The sequence below is a fragment of the Filicampus tigris genome, chromosome 7 (genome assembly GCF_054856515.1).
Source record: "Filicampus tigris isolate MCC_2025a chromosome 7, RoL_Ftig_1.0, whole genome shotgun sequence".
NCBI classification, from domain to species: domain Eukaryota; kingdom Metazoa; phylum Chordata; class Actinopteri; order Syngnathiformes; family Syngnathidae; genus Filicampus; species Filicampus tigris.
The window spans coordinates 21,794,745-21,811,704 of record NC_141223.1 but is presented as its reverse complement, the minus strand read 5'-3'; the positions used below and the strand labels follow the sequence as shown (position 1 = coordinate 21,811,704).

Sequence of the window (16,960 nt, the reverse complement as noted above, 5' to 3'; positions counted from 1 at the left end):
ACATAAAATGGGATTGCGGTTGCGCTGCTACCACCCAAAAACGTCAGGTCAAATCAAAGCAGCTGGCAATGTAGCATCTTCATGAAACTGGAAGGAACACATTCGGTTGCTGGACTTTCAGGTTTTTTGGGGGAATATTTTAAATAAGCAGGGCTGGGCATTCCGGCTGACCGACGGACCGGTCCGTCTATCCGCCTATGACAGACGGCCATTTCGTAGGCGATAGACGGGTAACGCAAAAAAGAAAAAGGCGGACTAAGCATAGGGCGATTAGGAGCTTCATTTAGACAAAAGTATTGCTTTCCCATAATCTTATGGCAACTTGTTGCCAAGGCTATACTGTATCTTGAAGTCAGGTCAGGAGCTTCGTTTGGACAAAAGAAACTTTTTGCTGCCCTCTTATGTCATCTATAGGCAATTCTAAACCTTTTTAGGGAGGGCGTCAATTACCGACAGATTTTTTAGATTTGCAGCAAATAGAAGGGGGTTTACTATCCAATGATACTTACAGCGAACCTCCAGGTATGCCCCCTGGTCATCTTCCCCGATGGCACTGCGCGCCGAACACAGGTACTGCCCAGCGTCGGTGTACTTGACGTACTTTAGCGTGAGGGAGGAGACGCGAGCGTCACTCCGCACCACCACGTTCCCATCCTCACTCTGAACAGAAGCAAACAACAGCCCCGTTAAGGACACGGCGCATCCATCAGTCACACGTGTTGTTTATGTGGCCCATAACGTCGAGGAGAACTACGCTGAGGAGCAGAAGACATTTGATTCCAGAAAATAGGCAACAGATGTGGAAACACAAGAGCACAGTTGACAGTAGCAGGGAGCTGATCAATAATTCATGACTGGAGAAACCATACAGAGCTTTCCACTTGAAGTGCTTAGCAACTTGTGACAGTGCTGCCTCACCTTAAGCCAGCTTTTACATTGATTTTCATTCAGGGTAGTTTGAGTTGTTTATTTTTTGGGGGGACTAAATTGCTTGTCATGATCAACTCTGCGTTGATTTGGCTGCCAATCCTTTCCAAAATGTGTGTCAAATTCAGCGAGGCAGAGAGCGCGTTGCATTCCGAGCCAGGGAAACGACAACAGGCAGCTGGCTAATGAGTTATGTAAATGACTCCCCCACTCAAGAGATGCTACCTGCTTTCATCGACACCTGACTTGAGGCAGCTTCCCCGCCTTCAGGGTCAACAACTGTCACTTACAAACGTCCCTCACAAGATAGGACTACCATTTGTGACTCTGATACCAACAAGCCTAATGATAACGGTAATGCCCGTAACAACTGGTTCCCTGCAGTTAAGATGGCAAATAATTGCCTCCCGCCAGTCCTGATAATTGTCTTTTATGACTTTGCTCGCATGCGTTCCATTTTATCGAGCTGCAAATGATAGATGATATGAATTGTCTTTGAGGCCTGATCACCGCGTTTGGCAAACCTCGACCCCTCAATCTGTATTGTTGAATTTACTTAAAGTATTTGCAATGCAAAATTTGGGTATTTATTTTGGGGTAGGTTGTTCATTTTACAAGGTGTGACAGTAGCAAACGCCTCAAGCAGCTCATTTCCAATTTTTATTTTGAAGGGCTCAGGTCCAAACTGCAGTCACAACAATTCCGCGGATGCTTTTACACATGCCGACTGAGAGGCAGCCTTGGTGACCATATAAAGAGAGGGCTTGCTAGTTTGTATTCCCATTGAATAGGCTACGCATGTCTGCAGCATTCATTATGCATCGCGGGTAGAGGGACTGGAGCAACACTTATATAACACAATGGCCTTTTATTCTGACCCTGGTGCAGAAACATTCTCTGTCGGACTCTGCAGCTTGGCAACGCAGCCTATACACGTCGAAATTTGGCACTCATTTAGTAAATATTGATTCTTTGTTTTGAGCAATATTCTTGCATTTTTCTAATAGATGCGTCCATTTAAGACAAATCAAATCACTAAAATACTGCCCTGATCTCGTGGGAAGGAGCAGATCTACTCAACTACAGAGAGGCCCGGGCTTCTATTTCTAGCCTTTATTTAGTCATATGAATATCTTTTCACAAGTAATGCTACCTAATGAAACTCATAATCAATATTTGGTATAGCAATTTGTTAACTGATCAATATGAATTCACATGATTGATCCCATGGCTGTGGGACGTTGAGCTGCATCCTTGTAACATTATTTTTATCAATATGTAAGTGGCATCCAAACAGGAGTTCAGATCATTCAGAGTAATACGTATATCAAATTTAAAAATAATATTTATGAAAACAATGGGTTAATTGATCATTAATTTCCCTATAGTTTACAATTTCTGGCACGTTTGCTCTGTTGCGCTAAACGTGGTTGCCATGACACATGGTGGGATCAGATGTGCAATTATTTTACATTCCCCTACTTAGGGATGTAACGATATCCAAACATTACGATATTAACACGATAAGAACCTCACGGTATAATTACCACGTTATTGTGGGGAGGTTGGTGATATAAAAAAAATCTCACGATATTGTATAAAAAAATAGTGACAAAGAAATTAGTCTTGGCCAGTTCTTTCATTGTCACATGTTCCTATTGGTTCAGCGGCATCATTTGTAGTTCACAATGCTGTGTTCGGCTGGACGGGGCAAATATGAATGTTTTTCTGACAGAGATATGCTGCTTTTGATATCGTGACATCACGACGATGATATTGTGGCAATTTTGAAATCACGATATCACGTTACACTTGTGGCATCACTAGTAGCGGAAGGCCTTTATCTGAGGTTTGGTCTAAAACAACATCAAGACTATTGGTACACTAACTCCATTAAATGAGCAAATGCTACATCACATTTTCTTGGCTTTAACAGCGTAGCAGGCAGAGAGACTCTGGGAATGTTGAAGCGTGAAATCGGGAATGCACCACGGGACACGTTAACTTCACGTGTCACCAAACCTTAACTGGCCCGGCGTATGTAAGAAGGAAACGCGCTCCCCTCTGCGGCTTGTCCGCCGAGCCTGACGTATTTGGCGCTAACATGCTCGGCACGCACACAACACCGTTCCGTGCCCATAACTCTTCTCCCCACTGCCTGCCTTCTATTATAGGACGTCCGCACACACGTCACAGTGCAAGCGCCGTAGAACACCATGTTATTCTGGGGCTGATGACTTTCATTTCACCCCCTTAATGTAAACCAATCACAGTCTTGTCAATATAACATGGTTAAATTCACATTTTTCGAGCATTCCTTGGTTGAAGGAAAGCAAACCTCCCGAAGGTCTGTTACTTAAACAGGCACACGGGCCAAGTGTACACAAACCTTGTAATTATTGCCGCACTTGATGACAAACATTTCTTCCGCACCGTCTAGACACAAACAGCTGATTTTTCATTGATGTACTCTTTGGGCAACGCGTGATTATTACCGAATGGATGCCAATCCACAAAAACAGGGGTAAGACAAAGCATTTATAGGGCCCTTAGGATCATTTCATTTGCCATGTTTGTCTTATGTGTTTAAAAAAAAAAAAAATCCTCATGCTCTTGGGGGGCGCCCCAAGCAGCCACTTATTTTGCTTTTGGCTCTGGCGGGTTCTGAGTCCAAATAACATCAATATTTGATATTGATGTTGACACAGCAGTGAGTTCATCTTCACTACTTTGGTTGAGAATCAAAACCGAACGAGAGAATTCTGTTTTCATGTGTAACCAAAGTATTGATGAATTGGAGCTTGATTCTGTTTACCACAGAAATAAATATGTCCTGTACTTGTATTTATTACATGTAGAACTCAAGAGGCAAAGCAAGTTGCTGGCAGACTTTTCTTTTGGCATTTTTATTTCTTTCACCAACAGGCTCTGGCTGTGATGCATCGAGGCAGACATAACACGATGGAAAAGATATTGGCACAGCACCGGGGGAGATATGACGCTGTGCCAAAGTTGGATTTCTCTTGGGAAACTAAACTCACTGCCCATTTCATAGACGCTGTAAAAGGTGGTGCAACACCACTGATAACAGAAATGATGTCGTTGCGCTAACGTTTTAAAGATTAAAAAAAGGATAACGTAAGTGATAAAAATGGGGTAAATATGAGAAAAACAGTTAAACAAATCGAGTTTTTTTAAGGCTCCCTTGCATACGGTAAACACAAACGCAAACTGTTGTGGGAAAAAAGCACAAATCAGAGCTGTGTCGTCATAACATGTAATTTTGTTGCATCATATTTTAACGTTGGTACTTTGAGTACTTTCGGGTCATTGGTTGGTCATATGATGGTCCCGAGGTCACGAATGGCGTGCAATGAACTACCGTAGTGTAGGCACGTGGTCATAAGAGGACATGCACAGTTTCTGCCATACTTACGTTTAAAAACAAAAATGATTTCATGTTACGTTTTAGTAAAAACAGATGGCAAGGTATTCCACAATGCAAGCTTTTCTGAACTCAAAGCAATAACCCTCCCGGTCTGCCCTGCAACGCTTGAGCAACATCAGTTTAACACATCCTGCCAAAAGTCAGACCTTCAAAATAAAAGCAGTATAGTAACGCGGTTTCACCTCGCTTTCATTGGTCCCATGGTGGCATATTTAGCAGTCACACTCAGTGTTAACGAGCACAAAATAGTTTGAGTGTGACTGCTAAGAAAGTGTGATTAAAAAGTTACTGTACTGGTGTGTTTTTATTTTGGAACCTTAACGTTTGACAGAATGTCTGATGCCGATCTTGTTCCAACTTGCCTGGTCTTTCCGAGCAAGCCGACTTTTTTGACAACATAACATTTTGAGTACCAGCTATTTGAGAAAGAATGTGAGAAACATGACAGAATTCAAGAAAAGACAAAAATATTTCTCCTCCTCCCTCGTTGGTGTCTTCCATACGCCATCAAAAGTCTTCGATAAAGGTAAAAGTAATGTGAAATGCTTATCGACTTTTTTGGTCATTTACATTTATTTGTTTTATTTTTGTAGCATAAAACTATAGTTATTCTCCATAAAATGTATTTTTTGTAAATATTTGTGGGTGTCTGGAAAAAATTAATTGGATTATTATGCCATGGGAAATATTGCTTTGATTTTCGTATGATTTTGTTTCATTCAGACTTTCTGGAATGGATTCATCAGAAAAAATGAGGCTACGCTGTATATATCATAAAGTGAAATGACCTCATACACAGTGAAAAAGTTACACCGCCCCCACTGTGCGCCTACTCTTCTTCCCGACTTTTATTTGAAGGATTTTCATCTGCATCCATCCATAATCGCATTCAACTCCCCTGACATGGAAGATGGATGAGTGTAAGAAAAAAAAAAAAAAGCCATGCATTTAGAATACCTTGTGCTGCTCAGGACGAGTCCATGATGCCTGTAGAGGACATAGAGAACAACAAACAACAACAAAAAAAAGAAGCAGAGTAATTCTTAGAAGGTAAAAAAAAAAAAAAAGCTTTGGTGCTGCAAACAGCATGTAACAAGTACGTATAAAGTGCAGTGTGTTTTTTTTCTTCTTTTTTTCCATCCTTAATACCCGAGCTTGAAAGTTGGATTTGGTTAAAACAGTCTACATATCCAGAGCAGTTATATGCTTGATGTCGACTATTGTGTGACAGCAAAGGCTTGGATTTGAAATATTTTCCGTAATCCCTAGTGTGTCCTCTTTGGAACAACACTGCGTCTAAGCTTCCTTGAGAAGCACGTCTACTGGTGTCATGATGGCCCAAATGCTTTCAAAGATGAGATTAAAAAGGTCTTCAGTTTATCAGCGTTGAAAAAGTGGTGTTGAGATGATCGATTTGCCATCCATTTCCTTGTGCCTTTCATCATCAGACCCAGTGATAGCCTTAAGATAAAGACATGCTAAGTTAGCATTTTACATTATTCACAGCTAAATATCATTCATTTCATTCAAAACGCTACGTAAAGCTGAATAGATCATTTCCGGCCTCTTAAACTAGGGAGTCTGACCCATTTTGTGTTTTTCTACAACCAGTAAATGTCGGTCATTACTTTAATTAATCCTGTCAGCTATGGATTGTATTCAACATCCGAATGCTGTATACATCAGTGGATTCTAAGAGGATTGGAACAAAGTTTACACCACACATTAATTCTCCCTATTATGTTGGAGGGAGTATTATATATGGTGTTCATTGGCCCGCTATGCATTCATGTATTCTGTCGACATTTCATTGCGAGAACATGCTGGCTAATTTAGCTGCATTAAACTGGAAACAAAATGATTTGCAGTTGAATTTCCAAGTGTTTATTTTAAGAATTAAATACAGTATTTCTGCAAATAGTGCCAAAGGGGAGGTGTATAATTATAGAAACAAACTTCTTTAAAGATAAAAGCACAGATGCATAAAATATTATGGAGCGACCACCTGTCAGTCGACAAGACACTAATTGTAGATACCTTGAAGTCAGCTTGTTAATAAAAGTCCACACTTGATTTCATCTGACAAAAAATGTTCATGGCTCAAAATTGCCTCTGCTGTTAACTGCTGTGTGAACAATTGCATTGCTGGAATGAGGCAATTGCAGTTCTTTCCTATTTTGTTTATTTTTTTTCTGAGGCGAAATGGGAGACGTCTATGTGAGGGAGAGGGTTATTTGTCAAAGGGGGATGACCCAGCAATTGGGGCACGTCTACTACAGGGATGGCCACTATTTGCAGAAATACGGTACTTAGACATTATGAAGTGACCAGGGAACAAAATGCAATATGAGTATCCATATTTGGTCACCCGCTCACAAGAAAAACATTTGAACTACCCAGGACAACATGCTATGTCCATTTGAAATGACGAAGACACAGCTCAGCAAGACAAGAAGCTTTACATAAGACATGCTCGTAGGAGAACGTGTTAGACATGAAGATGAGGTGCGATGGCTCGTGTAACAAATTGCAAACAGCTCTTTCATCAGGTGAAACAGCAAGGAAACTTCGGAAGTAAGTGAATGCAATCTGCTGGACTAATTGTCAGGGAAAAAAAAAAAAAGGCAAATGAAACCATCAATGAACTCACAGCCTGAGTCCATCTTTCATTAGTCGCACATTATAAATTCAGTCCACTGGTGTCGGGAACTGCACACTTTAATTGAGTACTTTAACCCAAAACTAATATATGTGGGCCACCACGCAAATATACAGAATCGGTAAGTCTAATTAATTGTTTAACAATGTGTGTCAGTGGGACTTCTCGTTCTACGTGCAAATAAACAGCAATGAAAACTCGATACCCGACACTGTAAAAGTTTTAGACCACCACTAGCTTTCTCATTTTAACTACTTTTTACACAGCCATCATTCTGACATATTACATTAGGAAAAAGGAGGACAGATGGGGGTGTTTACAATGACATTAATTAGGGTTCCATTCCATTTAGCTTTAAGAGAGGCAGCTCCCTGCTAGTCCTCAAGTAGAAAGGAAGGTCGTAGTAAATATCTGCCACTTTCGTCTTATAAACCTTGGTTGAAATCTAATATAGACATGAAAAATAATTACATACCATCACTGTATGATGACAAGTGTGTCTTAGGGGTGTAACAAAACGTTTTGTTGACCGATACGATCTGGCTCGACATAAAGCCTAACGGTTCGACACAATGCGATATCAGTTTGTTTTTTTGTTTTTTCAACGATACAATTCGATATGATAAAGGCAATTTCCCTACGATATTTCAATATTATATATTTCTGTAAACAAACTAACTAAGTTACTAATGACTCATACAATAGAATGTTGTTTCATTAGATTTTATTTTAAAACCAACTCAGCTTTACAAAATGTGAAAAAAAAACTATGAGAACATGCTCGTTCTCTTAATATTCAAGCATAAACAAAGTGAAGCAGAAAAAGTTACTTCTCTTTTTATACATTAACTTACCTTATCTGAATAAGCTGGTTCTTTTTATGCATCAAAACATCAATTTAAACAAACCCTTTTGATAAAGTGCTAAACGGTATTCCACATTCTCTTTTGTGGAACAAAAACATACATACAAGTATTAAACATATTTTCACATTAAATTAACCTGCTGCTGTGATTGTTCTGTTAAAACAATTTTGCCAAAGGCTTACATATTCTTTTTCAAAAATATCAGCTGGTCTGATGTTTGGCACTTCTTTGCGTGCGCTCAATAGACCTCATTTACTAACCGTGGGTATGCACCAATTTGTGCGCGAAACGTGCGTACGCAACAATAAGTTCTTTGAGCACAAGAAGATTTACAATTGCGTTTTTGAAAAAATGAGGCAAGCAACACCTTTTTGGTCTGTCCCAGTCCAAATACCTTGCACAGCAGCCGTCACTGTTGATTCATTCAGGTTTGCTGTTGTTTGTGATGGCGGTTCGAGATGAGTCGACAAATTGTCGCGTTCCCGTTATATTTCACTTGGCATTTGCAAAAGCTATACATGGCAATACTGTTGTCAAGATGATCTCCTTTCTTGCTAAATCCAAAGTGTTTCCACACAAGCGAATGCATTGTGTCGTCTTAAAAATCTACTCTTCCTCATCGTCATGTGTCCTTGACGTAAAAACCCACTGCCAACCAGTGATGATGTATAGAAAGCGAAAAACGAATAATAGTTGATTAAAGAGAACATTCACACTTGAATTAAAAAAAAAAAGTGTCATTTGAAATTTTGAGTGAGATTTTGTTAATCATATCAATTAAATTGATTGAATTGGATTGCGTGGCAGACGTGTCAATATTTCTATTAAAAACACCAGTTTCTAACTGGTCTCGTCTGCAAACTACCAAAATCAGTCCATAATGGCTCTCACTCGTGGAGCCCAAAAAAAAAAGATTTCCAAAAAACACATACTAATCTTATGCAACAGATTCAGATTTTTCAGCAGAATAAATGTTTTAGTAGTTTACATTGAAATCATCATAAATCAAAGTTTAATGACTAATCTAGCTGCCTTAAGCCTTTACTGTCCCTCCTTTGCTAAAAAAAAATTGTGATTATCCAAGTGCGAACTTGGTTTATCAAAACAAAAATAATGGTGCTTGGCTCATGTCTTTCACACATTTTTACTCAGTATAAAACAAACTTTATTCCGGAGGTGTGGATTAAAACAGAATTATATTTTAAAGTACACCTCTGGCAGCCAATACACATCCATCCCTCCGTTATCCAAACCGCTTATCCTCACGAGGGTCGCAGGCGTGCTGGAGCCTATCCCAGCTCTCTTTGAGATCAAATGCACTTGTCCACTTAACCTACCATGCACATTTTTAGAATGTGGGAGCAAACCGGAGTACCTGGACAAAACCCATGGAGGCACGGGGAGAACATGCAAACTCCACCCGAATGTAAAGTGCTTGTTATAACTGTTATGAAATTGCGCTACATAAAGTTGTATTGTAGTGTATAGTATCAGATAGAATAACACTGAACAGCTCATTATGTCAAAAATGACAATATGCTCATGATAGCATTGCGTAAACCCCAAATAGAATTGTGGCTTCATGCAGCAGGTTGTAGTAAGAGATGGTGAGCTATGAGAGTGTTGTTGGCAGCAGGCACAGTCTGTCCTGTAACCTCGCAGTGAAACCTTGCACATTAGCGCAAACAGCAGTTAGCCGCATTGTCACTGCCGTGCTGCAGAAGAGCTATGGCCCTAATCTACCAGGCGGCCTAATAGTGTGGAACATCAGCACCTCGTCTATGCACGAGGCACCGGCTCTGCACTGCAGAAGCACTGCATCACTGTCATATGTGTGATACACGTTTGCTTAAGACAAACTAAACGGCAGCAGGTTGAGGTTGGGAGGGCGGTTGGTGGTGGGCGGGGTGGAGCTAGCGCAACCAAAACAAAGATGCAATAATTTCACGGCAAGATCAATGGCAGCTCCATCGACTCATTGTTATTCAACAGCTAAATGTAGTCGTATATACAGGAAGTCCTCGAATTAACGACGTACGACGCCCGTGCCTCTTCTACCATTTTATCCCCAGCACCATAGCGACTACGTTTACATGCCGTCAATATTCGGTTTAAGGTCAAAATTCCGATTTATGAAATATTCTGAATAACCCTTTTACACGATTGAGCGGATAGAGTTGCTCCGGCATTTGAATAACCCACTGTGAACCGTGACGCACGGCTTCGTTACTCAAAGGATGTCATTTCCGCGTGTTACTTTTAACTGTTAATAAAACACTTGATATTCATGTCCCCCACCACAGGAATGAAGCAGCCGGTTTCCTCCTCGCCCCAAAAGTGTGCTTTTCTGCTGCGTCTCTGAGCTTGTTTACCTCTGCTTGTGTATTTGCGGTGGGTTGCGGGCCAAACACCGCACTTCCACATAAAAGCACTTCCTGTACTACAAAGACCAGGATTCCTTGCGGTTGAGCATGTATCTCGATCGTGTCTGTGTGCGCCGGCAGTAGCTCTGCCTTTTTTGCCCTCCTCCTCTATCCAACTCTCAGCAGTAATGGTAATTACAGCATCTTATGACTTTCAGTGGTCCACTGTGACGTGTATGGTAACGTCATTGGTCAAATGTGACAAGACAATGGGTAAATCTATTGGCGGCTTGGAGCTCATCAATAAAAATAAATAAATAAATAACACGGCACATTAAAAGCCACAGGGTCCCTGCATTGTTATGACATCCCAAGAACAAACCCTCATAAATGCAAAACCCTGTATTTCAAGGCCCCTGACTGACACAAACCATCATGAATGCTGTCGTTAAGGCGCAACAACCTTCCATCGTCGCATTACTGAGCATTCAGGGCGCAGGAGCCTTTTGTTTCCATAGGAGACAACAACTGCACAATTATAGATTTTCTCTGAAGTCTTTCGAAACTGCTACCACGTTAATGGGCTTTGGCCTTTTATTAGCAATTAAACAATTTCTTTTCTTCCCCGAGTACATACTATTTAATTAGCTTTCTGGATGTTGGAGAGACCAAATAGGAATACAGTACATAAGTGTGTGTATGTGTCATTGAAACGAAACCTGTTCAATAATACGCAAATGTTCCCTCACTTTTTGCTAGAATGTGAATTTAGTACTCGAAAAGAACATGAAAATCCTTCAGCGATTGACTACAAATGAATTTGCCTCAACGTTATCCAACTGTGCCTGTTTATTGTTTTGAACTAATCAAAACAAAGTGCTAATAGCTGTACCAACAGCACAACTTTCCCACCGATAAGACTCCTGCCGATGTTTTCTGGACAGACATATTAGTTTTACTCCAATTGTAATTTACATAATCACTGCTTTTATATTGTGCGATCTAGTAATCTCCCTCCTAATCCTCATAGGGAGTGAGCTTCGCACATCTGTTATCAGACAACGCTGCATATCGTGCTGTACGAGTCGAGTAAAAATGCATTTTTGGGCACCAAGTTTTACAGTGGAGGTCTGCCGTGAGAAGAGTTGAGCGAGGCCAGACAAAGACGTCTTTAAGCGAGAGAAACAATGAATCTGTCAGAGCGCAGCAGCTGTAACTCGAGTTGCTTTAGTTTTTGTCCTGTAACAAAAGCGGCATTACAACCAGAGCCGCTGTGTGGGGGGGGAGACTTCCCGTCTTCTCACTGGGAACGCTCTACCCACCACATTCAGATGAGTTAGGAACATATGAATGAATAAAGGCATGTTTTTATGTCACTTGGGTTCACCAGAAGGAAAGTGACCTCCGGAACATTGTATATTAGTGTGATGGGTCTGTGTGAGACGCCACGCCGTCTGGGCCCTATTGCTGATGAGACAAATGTTAATCCGTCCATCTTGTTGTGATTTGTCTGACTGAGAAATATCATATGAGAATCGATTCGCTTGCAGGACGAACAGTCTCAGGACCAGACTCCCAAAGAGGCGGGGCAGACAACTGTTGTCTCGTGGCAATAAAACCTCATAACGGCAAATATCTCTTGTCTTCTAAATTGTATGCCCCATTTCCATTGTAAAGCTCTGACTTCTCACGTGCCTCAGTTTGGGTGGGGTTCGGTTTCCCACGGCAAAATATTAAAGCGGGAAACTGTCTTCTAAATATTAATACGGCTTTTCCACTGCGTAGTACAAAGTCTGCTTCAGAACAGTACCGCGGGAGACTGTAAAAATCATACAGCTTTGAACACATCATTTGGAACGAGATGCACTAACAAATAATGCAGAAGAACCAGCACCTTGAATTTTATTTGAAGACGGCATTGCAGCAGAAATTTTATTTGAAGACAGCATTGCAGCAGAGTAGAGGCTGGAGTACATTTCTGCAGCGTTCAGAGCTAAAGCTCAGCTGGGGAAGCTAACATTACTGCAAGCTTATTTTTTTTTTGTGTATGTGTCAATTTTTGCCTTGTATCCTCACTGTAAGTTGTTGAGGCAACTAGTAATCTGCTTGAGAAAAGTGTAACCAATATGTAGTTCTACGTATATCATGTGGTTTTGCTAATGGAGAAAAAAAAACGAATGGCTACTATCAGCCTTATCTTTTCAGACTCACAATAAATAAGGCTTTTGCACATGGGGTGAGAGCTGTTGGATGGTCAAGAGAAAGGAGGGTTGGAGATTGGGGGCAAGTTTCATGTTACCTGTTCAGAGAAGCACTTAAGAATGAAAGGTGGCACCGTGGTGTATAAATAAAGTGCTGTGTTGATATTGATACAATGCAGTGGAAAAAATATTACTAATAGGTAAGGTTATAGTCAAAACCTTGAAAACGTTTTTTTTTTGTTTTGTTTTTTCAATCAACCCATATGATGTGGTAAAACCACTATTAAACTAATTTAATTCCAACCACTTGCTATGAAGAATATTTTGCCATTTGCTAATGCTGATCACATAATATAATGCCTTGCTTTTTGCACACAAATCACAGCGACAGTTTTCATCAAGTTAAACTGTAATTATAACCAAACTGGTAGGACCTTGAACTTGTCTGAGGTTTACCACATTGTCCTCCCCTTGTGAATCATTTCAAAGAGGCTGGAAACTCCTTCAAACAAGCGGATAATTAAATTCAATGCAATGCACAGATGCACTGGCTTTTCAATGTAGTACAATCAACCCACACTCTCAAAAATGAGCCAAATTGGATGCACTGTCATTGGATGCAGCCATTCTGGATGAAATACAGCTGTTGTGATGAATACAGATGGCGTGACAGACGGACATCAGATGAACAGAACAAGACAACCGAACAATTAGCAGCCATTTCTCAGAGCATCTCTTTTTCACCCCACTTTATGCTCCCCTGTCAAATTTATCCAACTAGAAAGAGATATGTAGGAAACTCATTTTTTTTTTTTTTTTAATCCTACTACTCGACTAAACAATAGGGTCATTCATGGGGCTGCTAATCGTTTCTTTGAGGCCGTACTCGAGATGCGCAAAACACACTGACGCCACTGTGCGTGAAGAGCTGCATGCGACTGCACTGGTCAATGCCCGTTCTTCTGTTTTGTGAAAATCATTCTCTAGGCGACTACATACAGATTTAATCTTTGCAGTGGCAGTAAATGTTTTTAGAGCCATAAAAATTGATATGTTGGCAGCACATTTGGTATTAAATACTGGTCACTTTAACTCGATAAAATAGGAGGTGTGAAGCGTTAGTGTGACAGTGCGCCTCTGCACCGTGGGCAGAGGGAAAACAGGCATATCGTGACGTGCGTCATATGGCGGCAGTGTTCTTTTTGCGTTTGGAGTGCGGTGCGCCGCTCGCAATCTATTTTTGATGATCAAACGCTCGCCCCTGTGAACCTGGCAGGTGGCGTTAAAAACACTGTACTTCTGTTGTCCACACATTGAAACCAGCTGGAAAAATTGAAAGCATCACAAAAAGCATCCCTTTTACAGGCCGCCACTGATGTTAGACTTGGAGAAGCGGAGCGTTTGACTCTCCAAAGACAGATGGGAAGGCGTGACATTTATTCATGGTCCATTTGTGCTGACCACGATGACAATGTTAGACCGTCTAGACCAGGATTCCTAAACTGCGGTGCAAGACGATAAAGTGTAAATTGTGGTGCATCTTTTCAAGGGGGTGCACAGGAATAAAAACATATAGGTGGTTTGGTACAATCATTACTGGACACCTTTCCAACGTGTGATTTTTATTTTTCCCACAAACACTAACCATTCAATAAAAAAATATTTTAGTTTACTGGCAGTAGGATAAAATCAACAATCAAGCTGCACATGCCCCTCTTGCGTTTACTTATTTTATTGTATTTTTTTTGGGGGGGGGGGTCTCATGTGTATGGTTAAACATGCTACAATTGCAACATTAAAAGGGAACCCAAACATTTTTTTCAAGAACATGCTCTATGCAGGACCACTAGTTGAAACAAGGCATTCTGATGAATATTGAGTTTGTGGAAATTGAGTTAAGCAGCAAAAGCCACCCATTTTTAGCCATCTCAGGGGGCAGCCATTTTGTCACTTCTATCGACTGAAAATAACATCACAGTGGCTCAGGGCTCAGGTAACGACCAATCACAGCTCACCTGTTTTCTGAAGCTGAGCCATGATTGGTCGTTATCGAAGCCCTGAGCAACTCTGATGTCATTTTCAGTCGACAGAAGTGATTTACATTTTTTTTGTCAATGTTTTTTCACAAAACGGTTAAATGTTAGCAGCTATTTAATAAGAAAAGAAACCTTTGCATGGCTAGTTTGTGCTTGCTTTTATTTAGTATTTTGTCGTGTTTTGAGTACGATTAAACACGATGCCTTAAATTTCTTTTGCGGGTGTGTGGAGGCTAGGGAGGTTATGAGTGTTTAAAGTTTTGGAAACGCTGGTCTAGACAACTACCGTATGGAGATGGACATGAGTGAGGCAACCTCATGCTACGATACCAAGGTTGACAGTGATCAGGAGACAGAGAATATGGTGTTTCACTTTTTTGGGTTACGTGACGATAAAACACGCGATGTCATGCTTCTACGCCAAGAGCGACTATTTGACGAACTACACTTGGAGCGCATGCAGCAGTCGAGTCAATGATTGAGTTTTCTAGAAACGTCCACCAGAATGGGATAATCGGATTTCATCTGAAATCTGGAGGCGCATTTTGCCACAGTGCAGTTGTGTGCCACGCCGATTTCATACCTGATAGATCCTGTTTAGGTGTGCCTGTAGGGAGAGAATGTAGCGCATGTAATGGAGCAGCTCCACAATCCCGCCACGAAGTACACCATTCTCTCAACATTTTCCCCCTCATTACTTCGCAGCCATAGCGAGACCCTTGAGGAAGCAGGCTGCATGAGCTTTGTGAGGAGAGCAACAGGCAGGTGTTCATTGTTTCTGATGATTTGACCTAATGGTCAAATATTATGGGAAAATATTGGTCAAGATTGTAATGGAAGCTAGCTCTTCATGAGTGTGGGTGCAGAGAGGATACAATTGAGCGTAAAATGTAGAACCTTTTCAATCACTAGCATGAGCAGAGCAAAAATGTGATTGAAAACGCTAGATGAACACTTGATCAGTCAAGCACTCATTGTAGCAAACAGTAAGAAGCAGACGTTGAGTTTAATCACAGGCCTCTGGATAGAATTGGATTGGGAAAGAGAGGAATTTGGGTTGACTTTCTTGACATTTGGGAGCGTTTAAGTAGAATCTAATCCCCACGTCGACAGTTGAATGCAGTATTGTCGAGCTAATTGCGTGAGATCCAGTGGGCCATCTCGAAGGAGCCTCTTAATTTGCAGGAATTAATGGCCGACTCACAAACCTCACGGAGTGCTTTGCCTGCACATTCCTACAGGTGGTTACTTCTCCTCTTGGAATTCCGGTTAAAGGTGCAATACTGGCTTCTTGCAGTCTGTCGTGAATGTGACAGGATGTCCCAGTTTCATCATGCTGGCAGCTAATGACTGATGACCTTCTGTTCTTTTTGCCACTAGTTGCTTTCTTTGTTTGCTGATCTATTGTTATTAAAGTTGGATATCAAATGATTATATATTAAAGTTAGAAATGTTGCTTTGCTAAAAATTTACGTAACTGTCCCACTAAGCGGCGAACAATTGCGAGTGTTTTCCAAGGCAGCAAATGTTGCGTTCACATCAGAGTTAGTCAGGTTTCGTTCAATGTCACAAATGTGTGCATAACATTTGGCATAACATTTTGTGATTTTTCTTGACAAACGTGTTCAAAATTCCCTCGTGGCAAGAGAAGTACAAGCAAACGTCTGACGGACGTCTGTTGATCATTTGGCGAACATTTGCGACCTTGAACTAACCCTGATGTGAACGTCATTTTTTTTTTTTTTTACCTTCATTAACAGTCGGAAATGTTCGCCCCTCAGTGGGATAGGGGCTTAATCTTTGTATCGCAGCAATACACGTATTTTGACTTTATCAATACATTTGGAAAATTAATTACCAATCATTTTTATATTAATTTTATTAGTATATTAGTGCAGTAAATTGACTGGAGGAGTTGTGCAATTGGAAGCCTATGTGGAATGTAGCGGTAACGTCGCATAGCTGATATCACCAGTTGAGAGTGACAGAACACTTCTGCTGTTTGTCGCCAAGTAGCACATTCTATTTTGCTTCAATTACTTGACGGTCAAGAGGGTTCATCAACAATCAATTCAATTAATTCTTTATTATGCTCATCCCTAGATCCCTAGTGTGCATCATAAGTATATGGGACATTTTAATTATTTTTAACAGTACATAATGAGATCACACATTTGCCAAAGATTTTAATTCCTTGGACAATTTTGATTTTTTTTCTTTTTTTTTTTTTTTTTAATGAATGGACTAAGAAAAAAAAAAGTTGCCTGTAGGAATACATATGGCCATCAAAAAGAGTGTTTCCCAAATTTGGGTCCTTCCCTGGACCCAAAACGTCCTAAAGTGTCTAATGCGGGCACTGTATATTTCCATTAATTTAACATCTGATACACCTGTAGACTAATTATAAAGACACAAAAAATGTGCATCAAAAAGCCCTCGCATGCCTGACTAATGAACAGC

General features: G+C 40.7%; 1 protein-coding gene across 4 annotated transcripts in view; it reads right to left on the bottom strand.

The window, feature by feature from the left end:
• The window catches only part of ncam1b (neural cell adhesion molecule 1b), a 91,506-nt gene that overhangs the window by 21,653 nt on the left and 52,893 nt on the right, over positions 1-16,960 (bottom strand). The window contains exons 9-11 of one of the 4 annotated variants that reach the window (XM_086034828.1): positions 15,084-15,107; positions 5,333-5,362; positions 510-660 (exon numbers count right to left, since the gene is read on the bottom strand). In XM_086034828.1, coding sequence (XP_085890954.1) covers positions 510-660; positions 5,333-5,362; positions 15,084-15,107 — 205 coding nt within the window. The remainder of the gene's footprint in view (positions 1-509; positions 661-5,332; positions 5,363-15,083; positions 15,108-16,960) is intronic. The other 3 variants (XM_086034825.1, XM_086034824.1, XM_086034826.1) reach the window with 3 other exon arrangements.